This window comes from Petaurus breviceps, unplaced genomic scaffold (assembly GCF_028583685.1).
Source record: "Petaurus breviceps papuanus isolate PSGF00001 unplaced genomic scaffold, PetGlider_PUasm1.0 90919, whole genome shotgun sequence".
Taxonomy (NCBI): Eukaryota; Metazoa; Chordata; class Mammalia; order Diprotodontia; family Petauridae; genus Petaurus; species Petaurus breviceps.
In genome coordinates this window covers 21,607,977-21,631,674 of record NW_027187378.1, presented here as the reverse complement: position 1 = coordinate 21,631,674, position 23,698 = coordinate 21,607,977, and the positions used below count along the sequence as shown (strand labels likewise).

At 38.0% G+C, this 23,698-nt stretch overlaps 1 protein-coding gene across 1 annotated transcript in view; it reads left to right on the top strand.

Annotated features, from left to right (window-relative positions):
• MERTK (MER proto-oncogene, tyrosine kinase) overlaps nucleotides 1–23,698 on the top strand; it is a 136,308-nt gene that overhangs the window by 35,178 nt on the left and 77,432 nt on the right. The window contains exons 3-4 of the mRNA XM_069075561.1: nucleotides 8,230–8,330; nucleotides 11,023–11,196. Of these exons, the coding sequence (XP_068931662.1) occupies nucleotides 8,230–8,330; nucleotides 11,023–11,196 (275 nt within the window). The remainder of the gene's footprint in view (nucleotides 1–8,229; nucleotides 8,331–11,022; nucleotides 11,197–23,698) is intronic.

Here is a 23,698-nt window from a genome sequence, read left to right as displayed (position 1 = left end):
CCTTCCTTCCTTCCTTCCTTCCTTCCTTCCTTCCTTCCTTCCTTCCTCCTTTCCTTCCTTCCTTTCTTTCTTCCTTCCTTCCTTCCTTCCTTCCTTTTTCCTTCCTTTCTTAATAACCCTCCATAAACAACAAAAAAAATCTTTTCAGAGTCCCCTTCTAGGGTCATATGAAATTCTGCCATCTTTACTTCCATTTTCATTCTTGCTTTTGTAGGTTTTTTTTATAGCTGTACATACAAAATAAATTGTGCTGATATTGCTCTGCATTACTGTGTTTAGGTGTAGTCTATGCTTGAGATTTGTGATTTTTATGGCACTGTCATATTCCAGTGGGTAGAGCACTGGAATCAGAAAAATACATCTTCCTGATTTCAAATCTGACTTCAGACACTTATTAGCTCTGTGGCCCTGGGGAAGTCACTTAACCCTCTTTGTCTCAGTTCCCTCATCTATAAAATGAACCAGAGAAGGAAATAGCAAACCACTCTAGTATCTTTGCCAAGAAAACCCCAAATGTGGTCATGAAGGGTAATATGTGACTGAAACAACTCAATAACAATAACAATATTCCATCATGTTAATATACTTAGATTTGTTTATTCTCCAGTTGTTTGGAAATAATGGTTAGTTCCACCAGTTATTTATTTATTACTCTTAAGAACTAGAGCATCTCTGACTGTGTGTCTATGGGCAGGTTCTTTTGTCCTTTTTTGGTGTTTCTGGACAGAGTCCTAGTAATGGATATTCTGAATATGATTGATTTTGTGATTGATCAGTATTTGCTTATTGATCTGTAAAACATTTATACCAGCCTGCAATCCTAACCACAGTGTTTAATATTGTGGTTTCCCCATCACTCCACCAATACTAATTTTGGAGGGGAAGGGCTACTTTTACTCTTATAATAAGTGCAAAGAAATATCTTATTAAGGTAGTCTTGATTTCAGAATTTCTTTGCTTATTAAGAAATTTGAATATCTTTTCTTATGGCTATTGAGAGTTTGTATTTCCTTTATAAGTTATCTAAAAATATACCCTCTTCAATGGAACAATGGCTAAAGGGCATAAATATATATTAGGTTTGTTATTTTTAAGAAAATTAATCGTAAGGTCATAGATTTTAAGCTGAAAGTAACCTTAGATGTCATTTGTTCCACTTCTTTGCTTTACATATGAGGAGCTGAGGTGTAGTAAAGGCACTTGTTCAAACTCACCCAAGTTGTCAGTTACAGAGCTGAGGTTCCAAGCCAGGACTTCCAAATTCAGACCTCTTTCCAATATGCCACACTACCTCTTAATGGCATTTTAAAATACTAAATAATTTCTCTTTTAAAAACTTTTTCCTCTTAGAAAAAGAAAATTAATAGATTAACGTAGAAATTAGAAGCAGTTGGTGGCACAGGGGTTAAAGCACTGGGCCTAGAGTTAGGAAGACCTAAATTCAAAACTGGTCTCAGACACTTACAAGCTGTTTGACCCTGGGGAAGTCACTTAACCCTGTTTGTTTCAGTTTCTTAAACCATAAAATGGGGGGTAATAATAGTAGGGTTGTTGTGAGGACCAAATAAGATAATATTTGCAAAGAGTACTTAGTATAGTGCCTAGCAAAAGTACACAGCATCAACTTATAAATAAATTAAAGCTCTTTTCTTTTTTTATATTAGCCTAATGTTTCTGTGTATATTTTATGCTATAGATTATAAAAAATAAAATCACCAGCCTTTATAGAATACAAATCACTATAAAACCACAGGAGGGTTATTTCTGACAGACAGTATGCAGTGATTCCATCTCTTAATCAATTTATCTAACACCTTGGTTTTCAGATCTCTCCTGATAATGTTAAATGACTCCAAATCCCAGTTATTTGATTTTCTATCTTTATACTACTCTACTTTGGTTTGGTATCAAAAAGCAATTAATCCAGGTTGAATATTAAGGGCTGTGGCAATCAACAAAGATGGTAGATTTGGAACACTTCTTTGTTCTTCATATCAGTTTTCATTCAGTTGAGCAAATATTTGTTAGGTGCCTATTTAACAACTAAAATAAGGTAAACTGAGGCACAAAGTTCCTCAATTTATTAGTAAAGCATGAATTCACCAATAAATAGGATCTCAGCTTCCCCAGTAAGGTAAGAACCCAAATGAGGGGGACAATTTTATTTCATAGGTTTTGGGTGTTGTGATAGTAATGGCAATTAAAGATTCCCCTGTATTGGCTTGGTTTTCAAATTGATTGTATTAAAACCCAGAGTTTGTTAATCCCACCTGTGGGATGGGCTTGTTGATGTGAAAAGAAAGTCCTGAAGTGGGAGGAGCTGGTGACGTAGATTTGGAGAGACAAGAGAGAGGCGGAAGTTCTTTTTGGAAGCAGCACCTCGTGGAGAGAGAGAGACTAAGAGATTGCTGGTGGCCGCTTTAAATTGCCCTGGACTTTTGAGACCTGCCCCCTGAGCTGCCAAGGACTGAGGAGACATGGCTGTTTTGCTGGTACTTTGTCTGTCTGTTTTGATGTTATTTTGCCAGATTTGTCCACTGGTGAAAGACTGTCCTGTTGAAGAAGTCCTGGAACCTGGCATTTGGTTAAGAAGGCCTGAGACTGTCCTGCAGACAGAGAGTGAATACTGTCCACTGGTGAGGGACAGTACTGAGAGTGAATACTGTCCACTGGTGAGGGACAGTACTGTTGTTGCAGGGGTCTGGAGACTGTCCGGCAGACAGAATGAATACTGTCCACTGGTGAAGGACAGTGCTGTTGTTGCAGGGGTCTGGGAGCCTTTCTGTTGGTTCAGAAGCCCTGAAGAAGGATTTTCTTGTTGTATGTTTACAGAAATCCTGGGAGAGGGCTTTGCTAATGTGTTCAGGGGTTCTAGGACTGTTCTACAGACAGAGGATAAATTCATGAAGGGACTGGCAATGTATCTTATGGCCTTGCTAAGCCTTGTCTCCCCAGGAACTAAGATTGCTGAGAACTTGCCTAGTGTCAAGATGAAGAAAAGACCTCCATTTGGGTATTAAGTGCTGTGTTTAAACTTGATGTAACTCTGGGGTAGATTCAATTGTGATCCAGGGGTGGGGAACTTTTGACCTTTTTGTGTTCTATGGTTGAGCAAATGAATGTATTTTACTTATGTTTGGAAACTAATCTCCATTTGAGAAGAGGGGCTTTGTGGTGGACTTAATTAAGGTATAGCCTAGGGGTGGAGAAGTATTTAGAAAGGAGACTTTGTAATTGATTGAATGATTGGAAGGTCCTGGGATGGGGTAGTACTTGGAGATTATTTAATCATACTTAGTAAATACTGTATTTTGAATGATGTCATGTTTTGATCTTCTCTGTTCTGGGTTTGTTACTGAATAAAATAGAGAGCACCTATGCTGGTATTTTGAACCTGGGAAGTTGCCTTTCCTTGGCCTTACATTACAGGTGTACAGAACAAAGAAAAGAGCATGGTGGGTATATCATGGGATTAAGGACAACATGATTGATTACATAGCTGAAGTACGGGAAACAATACAATTGATTGGAAGTAGAGAACTGAGGGGCTACCAAATAACCCCTTCTTTTCCTCCTGTGACTTAAGAAGTGTTTATTCTTTGAGTCCACCTGTAGGACAATGGCCCAGACTTATATGGATAGCAAACCAAACATTCTTGAAGGGTAGCTTGGTGGTATAAAGATACTAAATCCCAACTCTCTTGTGGCCATCTACATCCCCCAAGATAGCAGAATTCCCTCAGGCAAAAATAGAACATTAATCAGCAAGAGAACTGAATTTCTAAACTTAACTCTTTATCGACTAGCTGAATTCTGTACTAAGTTCAGAGACAGAGAGCCATGACTTAAGCAGTTATCAAACAAAATCAATTGATTATAAATAGGATCAATAAAAAGATACAGAATCAATCTTGCTCATTTCACCTACTATGTGCAAAGCACTGTTCTAGGTGCTGGGGATACAGACTAAGAAACAAAACCACCCCTGTATTTAAGGAGCTTAATTCTATTGGAAGAAGGGATGTAGCATGTACATAGAGAAGTAAAAACAAAAAGTATTTACAAGGTATTTATAAGTGGGATAGAGCAACAATGCGTGGGAGAAGGCGATCACCTCCTGCAGAGGTGGCATCTGAGCTGGGGGTGTCACTGTGGCAGTGAGGAGGCATGGGAATCTACTTGTAAAAAGTAATGGAGGTAGAAGATTGATTATGGTGTGTAAGGAGGTAGATCAGTTTGACTAACAGAGAGAGTACCTGAAGACATAGAAATAAGGCTGGAAAGATAGGTGGGAGCCATGTTTCTTTATATGCTAGGTTGGTGATTTTGTATTTATTTATTCTGGAAGCATTGGGGATTCACTAAAATTGTGAATAAGAGAATGATATGGTCAGACCCATAGTAAGAACATTCATTTGGAGGATGAATTTATGAGAGGAGAAATAGGAAGCAAGGCAGCTAAATAGGAGGTTATGGTAATAGTCCAGGTGAGAAGTAATGAGGACCTAAGTTAGTATAGAAGTTTTGTGAGTGGAAAGAAAGGAGAGATGGGAAAGCCCTTGTGAGAGAATAGACAAGGCTTGGCAACTGATTGACCATGGGGACTGAGGGAGAGAGAAGAGTCGAGTAAGGTTCTGTGATTGTGAATGGAGAGGACTGGATGGATGGTAATTTCCTGAATTAAAATGGGGACGTTTGGAGGAGTTATTATATTCTGGGCTAGACCTGACTCCTTTGGTAGTTTAGGTTCCATATTGGAATGAAATAAAAACCATTTCATTCAACATTTAACAAATTGTAGGTCATTCAACAATGAACAAAAAGATTTACTTAGTCATAGCAGGGGAAGGATATTTTGCAAGGATATACATCAAGGAAGGGAAGAGAGGAAGGGAACAATCATTTATTAAATGCCTACTCTGGCTAGCATGTATTAAGCACCTGCTATGTACTGGGCACATAGTAGGAACTTTATAAATATACTAAGCACTTTATAAATATTATCTCATTTGATTCTCACAACATCTGTGAGGCAGGGGCTATTGTGATCCCTATTATATCCTTATTATATTGTGATCCCTATTATATATTCTATTGAGGAAACTGAGGTAGAGGTTAAGTGACTTGCCCAGGATCACAATAGCTAGTAAGCGTCTGAGCCACATTTGAACTCAGATCATCCTGATTCTGGGCCACTGCAAGGTGATTCAACTGAAGCTCCCCTGCCTCCAAATTGCTGGTTATGGTCTGCCAGCCAAATAGCTTTGGAGCTTCCCTTGTGGTTATTTTTTTAACCCAGACAATCAAAAAGTGATGTCAAGATCCTGAACCTTTAGTTCCCTGAGTCAATCAAATCTCAAAAACATTTTCAATACCTTTTAAGAAAAAAAAAACACCCTAGCCTGAGTTGAGTGAGGAGTGGAGAGTTTAAAATATTGTTCCCACCATAGTTGAGTTCTTGGGGAACACATAAAGGAGTTACATTTTGGATGTGTTGGAAGTTAAGAGGACCCAGCTGGTGGTAATGTGGGACTGGAGTTTAAGTTTGGGAGGGAGAGAGGGAAATTAATAAGATTAAACTAAATTCTCACATTTGAAGCTTTACTTAATAAAGACTTCAAGAAATCTGCCTTTTTTCATTGCAACACTTTCTATTGTCCTACTATACCTTTTGGGTCTTTTGGCCAGGAACTTTTTGCTATGACTTAATGGTCAGAATCTCCTAAGGTATAAATATTATTTTGCTTTTATACCCACTAACTAAAAACTACAGGGAGGAAAGGGCCTTGTAAAGCAGAAACCAGAGAAGTTTCCCCATAATTACTCCACCAAGTAATCAAAATATAATTTTCTACAAAACAAAACTTTCTGCTTGATGTTCTTGGACTTGGTCCTTGGTACAATCTTATGACTAGTAGAGAAAAAGCAGGACTGAAAAGGAAGAAATATATAAAAAGATTTTTTAAAACTTCTATGGTCCCTTTGTTAGGAAACAAACTCAGAACCATCCTAGTAATCCTGTGGCATATTTTCTTTTGGCATCTCCATAGGTGATTGTTTCTCGAGGTTTTTTTTTTTTTAATAGATAGTAGGATCTTTTAATTCCTGTGAAAATGACACAGCCTTTAGTCAGTCAATCAGCAAACATTTATTAAGGGTTTGCTATGTGCCAGGCAATGTCCTAAATGTTGGGGATATAAATGCAAGCAAAAAGAAAGACAGTCCCTGCCCTCAAGGAGCTTACTTTTTAACTGGGGATGAAAACTCATAAAAGGGGAGCTGAAAAGCAAGAGTCAGGGGGAGGCGGAGGAATGAAGCAGGAATAGTGGTGCTAAGCCTAGAGAATGATGGATGGCTGGTCTGGAGACTTTCCCCAGAATGGAGGCTCTGGGAAGAACTTCCCAATAGGAAAATGAGTTCATTGAATTTACCTTTGTAAATTTGTAATGTTTCACCACCTTGAGCATTTTGACTAGTTATGTCAGCTAAACAATAGTCTTGCCTAAAAACATTTTTTAATTGAACTAACAGGTTTACTTAATTGAATATATTGAACATTTCTTTCTGAACTCCATTGAAAAAGATGAGAATAGGGGCGGTAGGTGGCACAGTGAATGGAGCACTGGCCCTGGAGTCAGGAGGACCTGAGTTCAAATTTGACCTCAGACACTTAACACTTATTAGCCATGTGACCTTAGGCAAGTCTCTTAACCCTGATGGCCCTCCAAAAAGCAAAATAAAAAAAAATATGAGAGCAACAAGACATCAAGATAGGGAATGAGTTAGGATCTCAGATGATGGAGGGACTGCCCACATCCATTAGATCAGGCAACTGAATGTTCTGAGCACTAATAACAACAATAGCTATAAAATAATAAATAACTCAGTGTAGCATAGTGGAAACTCTTGTCTTAGGTAGTTCTTGTTACTGGTTCATAGCAGAATTATAGGAAATTAGCAGCTGAGACACCATCTGGGGAACAAGTAGATATTTCATGAATAACGATCCTTACTCCTTTTTTCCTCTTCCAATCCCTAATGTTCTACAGTAGTCAGCTCAGATATTACTTTTTCTTCAAGCCTAAACTCATATGTCAAGTTGCCTGCACTCTCTCTCTCTTCATATTATTCTGTATTTACTTATCTGGATGTATGTGTTATATTACTCTCCACCCTTCCCCTCATTGAATATAAGCTCCTGGGGGCAGGGATTATTTTATTTTTGTATTTGTGTTTCCAGAGCTTAGCACAATGTCTTGTACCCGGTAAGTATAAATAAACATTGATTTGGATTCGATGGTCATTCCTTCAGTTCCCTAGGGTTAGTGAATCCATATGTACAAATGTCCATTCAGAAAATGAGAGTTGTTTTCATGAATATTTTAACCTGGGTGGCTATACTGTGTCATTTATATTTTGGCAGGCAAAGGAATAAAAATAATGATATCTAAGAGCTGGCATTTATATAGCACTAAGCTTTGCATAGAATTTTATATGTTTTCTCATTTTATCCTTATGACAATCCTGTGAAGTAGGTGCTATTACTATCCCCATTTTACAGATGAAGAAATTGAAGTAGAGAGAGGTTAAGTGACTTGTCTGAAGTCACAAAGATAGTGTCTATAGCAGATTTCAGCTGCACCACTGAAATGACAATGGTTGATGAATGTGAATTTCTCTACATCTGTCTTGTTATATTGACACTTAGCACGTCTTTCTTTAAAAAAAAAACTTTTATTGATGGATTTTGTTTTCCCATCACAGTCATTTTCATTTGATCTTAGCCTCAATAAGACCAAGAAGTGGTTTCACTAAACTTGCCCTTGAAACAAAGAAGAACAGTTGAGCAAAGACCAATCTAGGAGTGTATGCAACATTGTGCTCTTGTAATGCCCTGCTTCTCTTCTTTAGAAGTCATTTACAAAGACAACTTTAAAGAGGTTGGAAACTTGGGAAATAGAAATAAATAGCGTGCACATGACAGTGCTTCTTCCTATTTGTCAACATGGAAAACTCTGTGGGGTCTGCGTAGGATTTAGAAAATGTAGAAGAGGGAAGAGAAGACAAGGAACTGAAAGTTTCAGAGCCATACCCACCTTGTCAATTAGCTTTTCAACTAATGTCTCATTTCTATTATGGGAGATCTCACCAGTTGGGATTCTGTGGTGGGGACACTCACTAATCTAGGGAGTGAAGATCTTGTTCTGTTCTGTTTTTTTCTTTTTTAAGCATAAGCAACGTGCAGCGCTCCGATCACGGGTCCTACTTTTGCAAATTAAGAATAAACAGTGATGAAGTTGTATCTGAACCCATCTACATTGAAGTACAAGGTAAGTCAAAAGACAAACGATTGAGAGAACAGGGCTGCTCACTGAAGGCCTTGAAGTTAGGACCCTCTGAAATGAAGACCGGGTACCAATGCCCCCATTCTAAGATCGATGAAACATTCGATAAACACTTAGGAATGTTTTCTTCCACTAGACAGTGAGCTCCTTAAAAGCAGAGATTGTCTTTCCCTTTTCTTTATATCCTGAGTGCTTAGTGCAGTGTCTGACACATAGGAGGCCCTTTATAAACCTATTGGCTTGACTGCTGTGGGCCAGATGCTGTCCTTTGCTCTGGGGATACAGATAGTCAGGCACTGTATTGAAAGAACACTTTAAACAAATAAGACATGGAGAGGGAGGAACGACACCCACAATGGGGGGGCGGGGGGAGAGCACATTAGGGCTACCTGGCTGGGAAGTTAGGTGGAGGACTGGATCTGGGCACAATTAAGTGAAATCTCTTGCCAAAGATGGTTCTATGGGCAGAGTTCAAGTTTTTTCCTGAGAAGGGAAGTAGGGATAATGATCACAGAATGGACATCATAGTTTGAACAGGTAAGGAAACTGAGGTATAGGTTTAAGGTTAAGGGATTTGCCTATGGTCACAAAACTAATCAGATCTGAGATTTGAGCCAAGATTTCTCCTGTTTCTAAGTTTAGTGCTATTTCCATTGCAAAATGAAGCATCTCTGAAATGGTTTTCATATTTACTTGTCTGTTGTTAACCTTTGCTACCTTTTCAGTGCAAATGCATATCTGCTTATTGGCATTTTTCACTACTGTTCGTTTACCATTTACTAGTCTTAACTTAATCTTTTTTTTTTCTGCACCTTTTGGAGGGCAATTGGGATTAAGTAACTTGCCTAAGGTTACACAGCTAGTTTTTTTTGTGTGTGTGAGTGTTAAGTGTCTGAGGCCTGAACCAAACTCAGGTCCTCCTGCCTCTGGGGCCAGTGCTTTACTCACTGCTCCACCTAGCTGCCTGTCAACTTAATCTTAAAGGAAATGAAACACAAAGTGGGTGAATATCTTTATTGGGTTCAGACTGATGTTTAGTCATTGACTCCTGCCCTTTCCCTAAGATCTGAAGTCATGTTCTTTGTTTTTTTTTTTGTTGTTGTTGTTTTTTTCCAAGAGATTCATTTTGTTTTGTGATTAAAGCAAGAAGTATTTTTTCCCATGGAAAATTTTCCTTGCTACCCATTCTTCTGAGAAATTACTTAAAGAGTTAAAATATCTTTATGGAATATGATTTTTTCTTTTTGGTTGGGTGGGAGAAGGATTAGCAAAGGAAAAGGGGAAAAGATGTGTAACAAAGTATTGCCCAAGACTGACCCAATAGAAGAGAGATCACTTTTGAGGATTTGCAATAGCTTCATCAAGAAAGGTTCTCCATAGTTTTCCACCCATCTGGAAAAATTAGAGGGCCTTTCATTTGTCAGGATGCCAGGGTAGGAATTAGTCATTATATCCAAATAGCTTTGCATACATTCTTGAGTCTCCAAAAAACCAATTTTCCAACATTCCTAGGATATCAAAACTAGAACCAGTGAGTTATTCTGATCTCAAGATTAAAAAATAATCTTAGAAGCTTTTGGTTCTGTTCAATTTTTAGCAAATGTACCAAATATATATTGACTGGAATGCTTGGAGGTATTGCTAAGCTTCTGGCCCCATATTTGGGTTTCTAGTGGGAGGTATTAACTTTTTAGTTGTCCAAATGAGATAACGTATGTAAAAGTGCTTTGAAAGTTATAAAATGCTATATAGGTTCAAGGTGACAATATAGAATTTCTATCCTTTGTTCCTAGTTTTGCCTACTCCTCCTCTTCCTCCTTCTTCCTCTTTCCTCCTCTGTTTTCCTTCTTTCTTCTTCACTTCCCTATCTTGATCCCACTACTGATTTGCATAAGAAATTTGACCTGCTCTGTTTCTGATATGAGCTAATTTGTCCCTCTTTAGATAGCCTGGTGGTTCCTTACTCCACTTACAGGATATTTCAACATATTGATGCCTGACTTAGCTTGAACATCTGATGAGTTTAGCCCTCTGTACCTCAGGACTCTGCAGCTCAAGTGATCCACCAGCCTCAGCCTCCAAAAGAACAGGAATTATAGGCATGTTGCCACCATGCCTCTCCCCTACTTCTTTTTACCAGTCCTCACATAGTGAAAATTTGAGGGCTTCCACCATCATGATTACCCCTCTCTGAAAACTTTCCAGTTCCATAATGATGATGATTATGATACTTATTAAAAGTCACATATATAAAGTGAAAAGACTAAAACCGAACATAAAAATGAATATGCTTTTTCTTTGACTTTGTTTATTGTAGTAAATCAAAAACCCTATGATTTTGCATTATAGCTGTGAGCTAAAAATATTTTAATACTTTCTTATTATCACTCTTTCAAACTATTTTTTTCTTATGTTTTTTTTTTTAGCATTTTAATAAATCCAATTACAAAACCTTTGGAGAACTTGTACAGGAAATTAAGTTGTGGTGTAGGTTGATTTGTAGGAATTATCCATTGTGTTCTTCTTAATAGGATTTTTTCAGGTTCAGTGAGTCTTCTCCCAGGCCTCAAGAAGGTTGTAAAGAAATAAAATACTTTTTTAATAGAAATATTATTTTCCTCAGGACCTTTTTCTCTCTGTTTTTTTCCCTAATATTATTTTTTATTCTCTTTTTAAGGACTTCCTTATTTCACTAAACACCCAGAGAACATGAATGTTAGCAAAAACACAGCTTTCAATCTCACCTGTCAGGCAGTGGGACCTCCTGAACCTGTTAAAATTTTTTGGGTTCGAAATAGCAACCGTGTTACCAACAAGCCAGAAAAATCTCCTTCAGTTCTAACTGTCTCTGGTAAGTCACATCATGCATTCTTTTGTAAGAATTATAATCTGTGGTAAGAATTTAGTTTAAAGCTTTTTGATGGGAAACTCTTTTGTCTCGTTTCTGAGAAAAAAAAAACCATTGGATTTGGCAATTAAGATATTATTGGAAGGGAATTCTGGATAAAACCATTTCATTTCAGTATTGGGGTTAGAAATCAGACTTTAAGGGAGTTGGGAAGTGAGTAAAAGGAGAGGAAGAAGAGGTAATGTGTGGAAACAGCTTATTTTTTGTTTTCCTAGGAGTCTGACTTTTGGAAGGGAAGATAGATATGGAATGAATCAATTTAGGGGAGCATAGGGTCGTGAGAATTTTTAAGAAGACCAAGGCATGTTTCTGGGTAGCAGGGAATGATCTACTTCACTTGATAGGGAGAATGAGAGGGAAAGGTAGAGGGAGGTAGAGACAGAGAGAGAGAGAGACAAAGACAGAGAGAGAGAAAAAAAACAGAGAGAGAATGATTGTGGATGGGATCTTCTTGAGGGGATGGGATCAAGATTCATGTACAGCGGTGGGGCTTGGTTAGTAAAAGGATGTCCCTTTATCAGATAATGGAGCAGAAGAGGAGAGAATTGAGGGTGGTGTTAAGGAATTTTGAGATGTAGAGTTAGGAAGAAATGTGACTGCATCAAGGTGAATAGGCTCTATTTTCTCAGTAAAGTGCGAGTTTAAGTACACTGCTGAGAAGTTGGGGAAGCTAGTGGATAGAACACAGGATCCTGAGTCAGAAACACTTTTTTTAAACCCAGCCTCAGACACTTAACCTTTCTTCAACTGTAAAATAGGAATAATAACAGCACTTAGCTCTCAGCATTGTTGTGAAGATTAAATGAGACATTTTCAAAGTGCCTAACAGCATCTGGATAAATGCTTATTCCTATCCTCTTTCCTTATCTATAAAATGGGAATAGTTATAGCATCAACCTCCCAGGATAAAATGAGATAATATGTAAAAAGCATTTTGCAAACCTCGATATCCTATACAGATGCTAGCTATGATGATGATTTGTTGTGGGAGTCTTGAAGATAGAAGAAAAACTTTGAAATAACTGTTCTGAAGAGTATGGTAGAGGATCAATTGTTGATTGATGATCTTGTTGCTTGGAGGACTTAGTTGATATTAGATAACTTTGTCTTGGATCCAGTCATCCCAATTCAGTAGTAGCAGGAGTCTTGTAAAGGGAGGAATCAAGGGTTGAGATTTGTAATGCTATGAGCTGCACATTGTGTACATTCTTTTGTTTCAAAAGCAGCTGTAGCCCTTCATTGACATACTCCATGGTTCACATCCTACTGTTTCAGTGATATGTAAGTGGTAAAAGTCACCTCTTTGCATTAAGAAGGCAATAATCATAATTAAAACTATATAGCTTTAATAACTATAAAGTTTTATATACTCCTGAAAGTAGAGTGTATAAAGGAGGAGGAGGAGGTGATGGTCAGCAGTCTCAAAGGCTACATACACAGGTCCATCCATATACAGAGGTCCAAAATGATGACGCCTCAGGAAAGGCCAGTGGTTGTAAACATTGAGAGATTATAGATCAAAAATGCTAATATTGGCATTTTTGAAAACTTTGTATCTCCTCTAGCTTCTAGCTTTATGAAATATTCCTTGAAGTCTCTTAGAATTTTTATATCAATGGGCCACTCGTTTCACTATATCTTTTATTTTCTAATGGGTATAATTGTGAGAATTTCTCTTCATACTGAAAGTATGTCAGAGGTGGACTTTAAACCCAGGTTTTCCTGACTTTAAGACTATGCCTCTATCCACTATACCACACTCTCTAGATATGCTGGGGTGAAGTGGGAAAGACATTAAATTTCTAAATAATACAGTATATAAGGAACAATATTTTAAAATTATTTACACCATTAATTTTATTGTTTCATAAAGCTGGAGGGGACCTTAGGGATCATGTCATTCAATAGATGATTTGATTGAAGGTTAGAGAGACTGTGGCTTGCCCAAGATAACATAGCCAATTTGGGAAAAGCTAGAAATAGGAACCAGACTTCTTGGGTCCCAGTCTAATGTTCTTTCTACAATACTACACTGCCTCAATTATATTATGGGTCAAATGTTGTCCTTTATATTCACTGTTATATTCTGTGTCTTTCATTTTGCTACAGAAACATGTCATAGAGGTATGATTCTCATCCTCTGACCACAGTGTTATGATGGAGTTCTGCCAGAGTATAATTATGAGATTGGTCATTCTTTAGTCTAAACAATCTTTAATGTGTGGTTTTAAGTGATGAGTTCATCACTTCATTGGATGACTGCAGTAATCAAATATAGAACTATTTATTTGATATTTTCCAAGGTAGTAAATATCCTTATTGGTCACTTGAGAATGGCAAAGTGGGGCTCATAGTCTTTATTCTTATTTATATAATAATTCCAAATTTAGCTTTGAGTGAAAAACTCTGACTTAAATTTAGTCTCCTAGGTCTAAGTTGAAGCCTGTTTCTAAACAACTATAAAGTATGCCAGACAAGTTCAGGCTATTTTCTCATTTTTTTTTCCTTTTAAAAAAAATTATTTAGTTTGCAACATTCAGTTCCACAAGTTTTTGAGTTCCAAATTTTCTCCCCATCCTTCTCCTCCCTCTCCCCTCCCAAGATGGCATGTAATCTGATATAGGTGCTACATAAACCTTCATATTAAATATATTTTCACTTTAGTCATGTTGTAAAGAAGAATTATAATCATTGCAATGAATCCTTTTTTAAGGTTTTTGAGGTTTTGAAAGACAATTCAAACTGATGCTAAAGACTTTAGTGATCCAGAGAAATACCAGAGTGGGTTCCAAGATTATTTAGTTTACATTTACACCTCAGAAATTGGCAAACACTAAAATTCAGGGCTTGATTTATTTTTTTTGTTGATTGTCTAGACTTAAGAAAGTGTTTTATGGGGGTGGAGCCAAGATGGCGGAGTAAAAGCATGAACTTGGCTGAGCTCCCATACCAACCACCTCCAATACCTGTAAAATATGACTCTAAACAAATTTTAGAGCTACAGAACCCACAAAGTGACAGAGAGAAACAAATCTCCCACTGAAGGCAGCCTGGCAGGCCAACAGGAAATGTCTATCGCACCGAGCTGGGAGCTAAGCCCAGTCCCATATGAACCACCAGGGCCCAGACCTGGGGCAGCCCCAACCAGCAGCACAGACCTGAAAGAGCAGACTTCAGGAGAGTGAATCACTGGCAGCTGTGGCAGTTTTCAGACTTGTTGGAAGAGGGTGACAGAAGAGCACAATCCAGTCCCTGCCCCCAGGGTGAGAGGTGGAGAAGGCACAGTGGCTGCAGCTGCTGCCTCATGGCTACCTCTGGAGCTCCTGGCTTGCAGATCGTAGGGAGACCAAGCAACCATTCAGAGGGTAATTGCTCTTACTCTGACCTGCTTGGATCTGGGCTGAAGTCTTGGGTGAGGGTCCTGAGGTGAGAAACACTAGTGTGCCAGGTAGTGTGGTGGCTGTAGAGAGACCGCCCTCCTCATGGCTCCGGCAGCTGCAAAAACCCCAGCAATTTGGGACACACTCTTTCCACTCTGGAAGCAGAGTTCTACCATGGCAAAGAGTTCACAAGTCAAGTAGGTGGTTGGCAAGAAGAGCAAGTAGGGGAAGCACAATCAGACCACAGAATCCTTTTTGGGGGACAAAAAGGATCAAAACATGGAACTAGAAGACAACAAAGTCAACACTCCTACATCAAAAGCTTCCAAGAAACTGGTCATAGGCCATGGAGGAGCTGAGGAAGGATTTTGAAAATCCAGGAAGAGAAGTAGAGGAGAAATTGGGAAGAGAAATGAGAATGATGCAAGAAAATAATGAAAAGTGAGTCAACAGTCTGCTAAAGGAGACATCCAAAAATACTGAATAAAATAACATGTTAAAAAATAGACTAACTCAAGTGGCAAAAGAGGTCCAGAAAGCCAATGAAGAGAAGAATACCTTAAAAAGCCAAATTGGCCAGATGGAAAAGGAATTTCAAAAACTCACTGAAGAGAATAATTCCTTCAAAATTAGACTGACTTTATGAGAAAGCAAGATACTGTAAAACAGATCCAAACAAATGAAAAAAATAGAAGGCAATGTGAAATATCTCATTGGAAAAACCACTGGCCTGGAAAATAAATCCAGGAGAGATAATTTAAAAATTATTGGACTACCTGAAAGCCATGATAAAAAAAAAAAGCCTAGTTATCATCCTTTGAGAAATCGTCAAGGAAAATTGCCCTGATATTCTCTAACCAGAGGGCAAAATAGAAATTGAAAGAATTCACCAATTGCCTCTTGAAAAAGATACCCCCCCCCAAAAAAAAAACCTCCTAGGAAGATCATATCCAAATTCCAGAGTTCCCAGATGAAGGAGAAAATATTACAAACTGTCAGGAAGAAACAATTTGAGTATTGTGGAAACACAATCAGGATAACACAAGATCTAGCAGCTTCTACATTAAAGGACTGAAGCACTTAGAATATGATATTCCATAAGTCAAAGGAGCTAGGATTAAAACCAAGAATCACCTACCCAGCAAGACTGAGTATAATGCTTCAGGGGAAAATATGGTCATTCAATGAAACAGAAAACCAGAGCTGAACAGAAAATTTGACTTTCAAATACAAGAAGCAAGAGAAGCATGAGAAAGTAAACAGGAAAAAGAAATCATAAGGAATTTATTAAAGTTGAACTATTTACATTCCTACATGGAAAGATGATAATTGTAACTTATGCGACTTTTCTCAGTATAAGGATAGTTGAAGGGAATATATATGTATATATGTATACATATATATGTATGTATAGGAGGGTGTATGTGTGTATAAATACATATGTGAGTGTGTAAAAATGTGTGTAATGTGTACATAGAAGAGGAGACAGGATCAGTTGAATAGGAAGCGATATCTAAAAAAATAAAATTAAGAGGTGAGAGAGGAATATAATGGGAGAAAGAGAAAGGGAGAGATAAAATAGGGTAAATTATCTCATATAATATAAAGAGGCAAGAGAAAACTGTTACAATGGAGGGGAAGAGAAGGAAGGTGAAAGGGAATGGTTCAACCTTACTCTCATTGAATTTGGCTTAAGGAGGGAGTAACATACACACTCAATTGGGTATCTTACCCTATAGGAAAGTAGGGGGGAAGGGGATAAAAGGGGGTATGATAGAAGGGAGGGAAGATTAGAGAAGAGGGTAGTTAGAAGCAAACACTTTGAAAAGGGACAGGGTCAAAGTAGAAAATAGAATAAGTGGTGGCGGGATAGGATGGAGGGAAATATAGTTAGTCTTTCACAATATAACTACCATGGAAATGTTTTGCGTAACTACACATGTACAACCTATATTGAATTGCTTATCTTCCCAGTGGAGGTGGGTGAGGGGGGAAGAAGGGAAAGAATCTGGAAATCAAAGTTTTAAAAACAAATGTTAAAAAAAATTGTTTTTTATATGCAACTGGGAAATAAGACATACAGGCACTGGGGTACAGAAACCCATCTTGCCCTACTAGAAAGTTAGGGAGAGGATGGGGGAGGTTATAAGAGAGAGCAGATTGGGGGAAGGAGTATTCAGTAGGCTCAACATCTTGGGGCGGGGGGGGTAGGGGAAAGACGGGGAGAACATTTTTATTTAAAATCTTGTGGAATGAATGTTGCAAACTAAAAATAAATAAATAAAGGATTAATAAAAAATAAAATTAAAATAATAAAAATAATTTTTAAAAGTGTTATATGCAGATTACACTTATAAGTATGTCCTGTGTACATTCTGCTCTCCTTCCCTTTGTTAAACATTTACCAGCTCACGTTTGGTGGTGATCAATTACCTATTAGAGAGTCTCTGGTAAGTTAGACTGGCCCAGTTCCTATCCTGATGGAGCTTATAATCTTAAGTCTAGCAAGTTTAAGCATGAGAAAAATGGAGTAATTTGGATTTATATGATAGTTTTTAATTTCTTAAGGCTCCTTTGTCTTCTGCTTTCTTATTTTAACCCCAAGAAAACCCCAGAGTAGGTATTATTATGCCTATTATACAGACCAATACATTATAATTAATTTCCACACTGCCTTTTATAAACGTTAGTGCTGTATACTCTTTCACTTTACCATAGAAAAACTAGAATAAAGGTAAACCATTCTCAGAGTTCATTAAAAGGTACTTGAACCCCAGTCTCATGATTCCTAGGACTGCTGAGAATACAGTAGGTATTTAGTAGATGTATTGATTTGACTAGCCAATATCTTGCAGTAGGCCATGCTCATTTTGAAAAAATGTGTTTTTTAAAAGCAGGGCTTGGGTGTTTTGTTTTTGTTTTTGTTTTGCTTGTAAGTTAAGTATGAGAAAATGGCTAGTGTCTAGAATTTTGCTGCTAGAAGCATAGTTTGACAAGCCCTTTATTTAGAGAGAGGCATTTACTAAGAGTCAGAGGAAAGAGCACTGGACTCAGTCAGGAGACACCTGAGTTTGAAGGTTGCCACTGATACTTATTAGCTGTGTTTCCTTTATGAGGCTTAGTTTCCTCATCTGCAAAATGGGGTAATAGTACCCATAGTACCTACCTCACGAAGTTGTTGCAAGAATGTAAATAAAGTGTTATATATATGTCAGCAGTCCTTATAGAATTATAATATATGTCATTCATGCTTTGTCTGAAGACCTCTAGTGATAGAGAATTCATTACCTCTAAAGGTAGCTCTTTGGAGCAGCTTTAAATGGTTACAAAGGATAGCTAGGTGGCTCAGTGGATAGAGTGCTAGGTCTGGAGTCAGAAAGACCCAAGTTCAAATCTGACCTCAGACACTTCCTAGCTGTGTGACCCTGGGCAAGTCACTTAATCCTGTTTGCCTCAGTTTCTTCATCTGTAAAATGAGCTGGAGAAGGAAATGGCAAACCTCTCCAGTATTTCTGCCAAGAAAACTCCAAATGAGGTCACAGATTCAGACATGACTGAAAAACAATTATTAGGGAGTTTTTCCTTTACATACAATGTCAATTGACCTCTCCATAATTTCCACTCATTAATCCATTTCTGGTCTTGCCTTTTGGAATCAAAAAGGAAAAAAAAAAAGTCTTCCATTCTCTACATGTTGGCCTTCAAAAATATTTGTCCACCAAGTTTTCTTTTCTCTAGGTTAAATGTCCCTGGTTTTTTAAACCAATCCTCATCTCAAGGATTTTCACCCTCCTGGATGCTCTCCAGCTTATCTAGGTCCTTAGAATGTAGCTTCCACAACTGAACATTCTAGCTATGGCCTGACCTAGGACTTACTACAGTAGTACTATTACTTTCCAAGTCCTCAATACCATTTCTCCCTTAACGTAGTCTAAGATTACGTAACCTTATTTGGCTGCTATATCACACTGTTGACTTGTTGAGATTGAAATCTGCCAAAATGCCCTGACATTTTTCAGACAAACAACACCTTCCACCATCTTGTACTTGTGAAGCTTAATTTTTTGAACCTAAGTTTTTATCCCTATTAAATTTCATCCCATTAAGTTCAACCTGACATTTTAGCCTGTCAAGACTCCTTTGGACTCCTTTATCAGCATTAAGAGGGATTCTTACATCTCTTCTCCATAGAGAATAATATATAAAGTACTGTGGGCATCCCATGGCTAGATATAAAATAAAGGCTCTTAGCCTATCAAGGAATTTAAAAAACAAACCCAAAACTTTCACCTTACACTGAAACGCCAGATCCCTAAATACTCAGACTTTATTGAGAAAGTCATTTGAACAGCTCTGGTACTATGAGTGCTTTGCACTGCCTTATAGGCAAAAGTCCTTTTGACATATGAGGAGCTAAACCTCTTTGATATTAGATGAACCTCCCTTGTGAAAAATTCAGATATATATAAAACAGTTTAAAGTTCAAGTAATTTGCATATCATTGGTCCAGAATTGTGTTTTTCTAATTTGCTAGAATAAAGAACTCTGAATAGAGAAACAAAAATCTTTTAGAATTTCTGGTCATTTGGACAGATTTGGACAAGCACACTAATTTGTGAACAGGAAGGTTATGAATTTTTCCTTCCACTAATATTTTTTCTCTAATGTCATAGTAATATTTAAGGAATCATGGCTAATAATTGCTTTCGACCTACTCCAAACTGCAGAATAAAAAGCCATGTCTGGTGAGCTTCAGTTATATAGTATTCAACATATTATCCTTTGTTTGTGGAGATGATGCTTCTGACCCCCACAATAGGACATGGACTTTGAAGAGTTACTCCCCTTATGAGGAGAATTTGTACATGCATTTTCATAAAGGTTACTAGATTTAGGGTAAAGTTCTTTATCAGGGAACAGAGTAAAATTAACTGATCTTGTGGCAATCACACCCATGATCATGGCAGTGTGTTAGAGGGGAGACAGTCCTGGATCTGTACTCTGAGACTTTGGCTTTCAGTATTGGTGGTGTGTTGGTGTAACACCAATTTGATATCCATAGAGGCTGCTACGAATATGCATGCTTATTTCCAGGGTAGATTCACAAAATATAATAAGTTTTCTTCTTCAAAAGCAAAACCAAAATATTTATTTGGGACATCATTAGGATACCAGGAGGTAAGATTTAACAGGATATTTATCACTAATCCAGGGAGTACCTACATGGTAAGCCTTCTTTATGTTAAGCCTCTCCACAAAAACAAACTCCCCTAGGCAAGATTCCTCCCTCAGCCCACTCACAGCTTGCTTGTCTCCCTGCTTTGCTCCTTGGGCCAATTCCTCCCACACTGAGCTCCATGTGACCCAGGCTCCATGTGATCACAGGCTCCATGTGTTAGGCCTATTAATGGTTCCAGAAGATCTTCCCATTTCATTCACATTACAATTAGACAGATCACTTCACCACTTGTGGGCTTGTTTTCATTTTTTTTTTTTTGGTAAAATAAGATGATTGGATTGCATTATCTAATCTATTAAGCTCTAAATTTATTACCTGATCTTGGTCTCATTTGTACCATATTTTTATCAGTGGTGCTTATCATCATGTATAATTTACCTAGGCAGCTAGGTGGTACAATGGATTGGGTGTACAATGGCACAATGGACTTGGAGTCAGGAAGAACTGAGTTCTGCTTTTGCCCCAGATACTTATTAGTAGTGTGACTCTGGGCAAGTCACTTACCCTTTCAGAGCCTCAGTTTCCTTTTCTGTAAAGTGGGAATAATGATAGCACCTACCAGTCAGGGTTGTAGTGAGGCTCAAATGAGTAAATCGATATGTAAGTTCTATTGTTGTCATTATGATCAGCACTGTTATTATTACGTTACACACATCTTCTACTTCTGTGTCCTCTGCACAAGATATTTCCCATGCCTGGAATTCAATCCTTTGTCAGTGTCCCCTCTTAGAACCTTTATCTTCCTTCAAGGCTCAATTCAGATACCACGTCTTCCACACATCCTTCCCTGATACCCTCAGGTAAAAATTTTCTCCCCTTTCAAATACTTGCAGAGCATTTAGTTGTCCTCTCCCCTTTATCCTTGCCACATTCTATTTTTATCTTATATTTACCAGAGTATGTGATATATCCTCTCCAATTCTTCTCCCCACCCCTCCCACCACCTTTTAGAGAGTATAAATATAGCCTTGGTGCTTAGGACTTTATTATTTTATCTTTATATCTGCATCTCCTATGCAGTTCCTTGCATATAGTTGGTATTTAATATAGCTTTGTTGAATTTTAATTTGCTGAATGAATAGATGAGATAAGGTAAATATGATTACTTGTGATTCCTCAAGTTCTGTGGTCCCATTAATGGGATCATGGTTACTCCCCTAAGGATTTCCCTGTAAAGACTGGCAAAAAAAAGACAACTTAGGTTTCTGGCTTGAACAGATTTCTTGGCAAACCATCAGGTCTCAAAGGAAAGAACCATTACTAGTAGATTTATTGCCTGGATAAACAGCATGTAACATACCCTCAAAATGACATTTTAGGCAAGTTCATTTTTGGGGGGAGGACACAGCGCTGTAAGGAGAGAGACTTTGGGACACCACCCTGTGGTGGGCAGAGACAGACTATGGAGGAGCTTTCTTGAGATGAGGCTGTTGATGGGTGATGGAGTAGAGTGGAAGAGCCCCATATAGTATCTTCCCATTTTAAATAATCATTCTTCCTAGATGCCAAGCTTCCTTGTTTCTATCTACTTCTGAAGGAGGTTCATGTCCTATCAATACCCTTTAAATTTTGATGACTTATCCACCAATGCCGCTATATGTTATGCCTGTGATCCAAGGTGCTTTGGAATTCTTTGACATCCAAAACATATTAATTTTCTTGTGAGAAGATTTTGAAGTCCAGCATGCTCCTTCACAATGTCAGTGTATTAACTAAAGAGGCAGCTAGGGATGCAATGGACAGAGGGCTGGATCTGCAGTCAAAAAGACCTCAGTTCAGATTCTACCTCAAGTCCTTCCTAATGGTGGCAAGTCACAACCTGTGTCTGTCTCAGTCTTCTAGCTAAGGATGAGGAAAATGGGGATCATAAGAGCACCTACCTCACAGAGTGGACAGAAGATCAAATGACATATTTTTAAAACCCTTAGCACAGTGCCTGGCACATGGCAGGAACTTAATAAAAAAAAAAATCCCCTCTTCCCCTCCCCAAAGACCCTCAGATATAGAGTGAGATTATCCCTCTAATGACATAATTTAGAACACACAAAGCACAATAATCCACATTTAAAAATCTAAAACAGTATTTTTTTTAAGTAAGCATGCAACTTCTTGTGACCTCCAGCTCTATATTTAACTTTTTTTTGTCTTTTTTTTTGGAGGGGAGAAGGCAGGGCAATTGGGGTTAAATGACTTGCCCAAGGTCACACAGCTAGTAAGTGTTACATGTCTGAGGCCAGATTTGCACTCAGGTTCTCCTGACTCTGGGGTTGGTGCTCTATTCACTGAGTCACCTGTATATTTAACTTTTTAGGTTCTAGGTCAGAGCAAAACAGAAATTAATTCTTCCTTATTGGTTGTTTCAATAAGAAAGTTAATGTTAGCACAAAAGTGGGGAATTGTTTATCTGATTCATTAATAGGATTGCTAAGCTATAGCCTACAGGATTGGTCTAACTCTGCTTTAAAAAGAAAAACAAAAAAACAAGTGCAAAGCATTGTTTGACTTCCCACAGCTACTCTAATTGTCAAGAGGACATCCTGTTACTGAATGTTCCTTAAAATTGTTTCAGAGGTGCTCTTTGCATAAAGTGCCCTAGTTATTATTGCTTGTGAAGGCGTTTTCCAAAAGGAGTCAAACAGGAGGGCAGGGCTGTGTATTTTAAGAAAGAAGGTTTATTTTAGATAGGAAATAAATATTTCTGTATCATGGTATCAAATGCAGACATGAAGAGAATAATCAATGAAACTCTGGAGATCATTACCGTGGAATAGGTATGCTTAGTCTTGAGTCCTTAAGACACTTAGAACTCTCTGGAGCAGAGAACCCTTGAGATCCCTTTAATTCTGAAATCTGTTGCTAGACTACTCTAAATTTTTGCCTGCATCCCATGCCAATATCATTTAACTTTAGATTGCTCTCATCTTCTGCACATTTTATTAAAATAAAGAGGAAAACAAAATTATTTTCTGCCAAATCTAAATTATTTTCTCATGTTTATCAGCCCTACCTTTTCATATTATGGAATCAAAGAATTTCAGGGCTAGAAGAGATTCAGTGACCATCTAGTATTCTAGTTCAACCCATAATTGAAAAAGAATCCCCTCTATAGCATACCAACCAAGTCAAGTACCTTGCTGGAAGGTACTCCTCTAATGAGAAGGGAATTTTCTGCCAATGCCTTCCCTTTGTAGGTAACTCCATTAACACCTAAGCCAGCCTTATAAGTAAGCATAAAAATCAGCACACATACATTTTGTAGCAATCTTTCCTGCTCTTTGGGTGGGCTATGAGAAGCCAAAGTCCATCAAATCTCTATTCCCTCCCCCCCCCCCCCCAACCTTGCTACTTGCCTCAGGTATATTTTGGTCTCTTTGGGCAGGTAACACTTAGTAACACTGACCTGGGTGCCTACTGACAATCAGCTTTCTTATCTCCTAAACTGGCTTAGCCCTTCTTTCATGCCAATTTGGCCTGGTTTCTTTCCATTGCAGCCTTTTTGTCTCACTATTGTCTACCAAACCACCCACTTATCTCTTGGAAACTGACTGAGACTTTGTGCCTCCCACTCATGTTCTGAAAACTGGCCCTTACTTAAAGATAGCTAAAGTCAGAAAGAAGACTCATGAAATATCAAGATTTGGGATGGAATTCCAAGGTCAGCTACTTCAACCTTATACCATAAAGGAATCCCCACTATAACATGCCCAGCTAAAAGGCCCTTCACCATTCTGATTGCCATCCTTGGGACATGCTTCAGTTTATCAGTGCCCTTCCTGAAGTGCAAGTTATATATCATCAGTGTCCCCATTTTATTTTCCTCTTAATT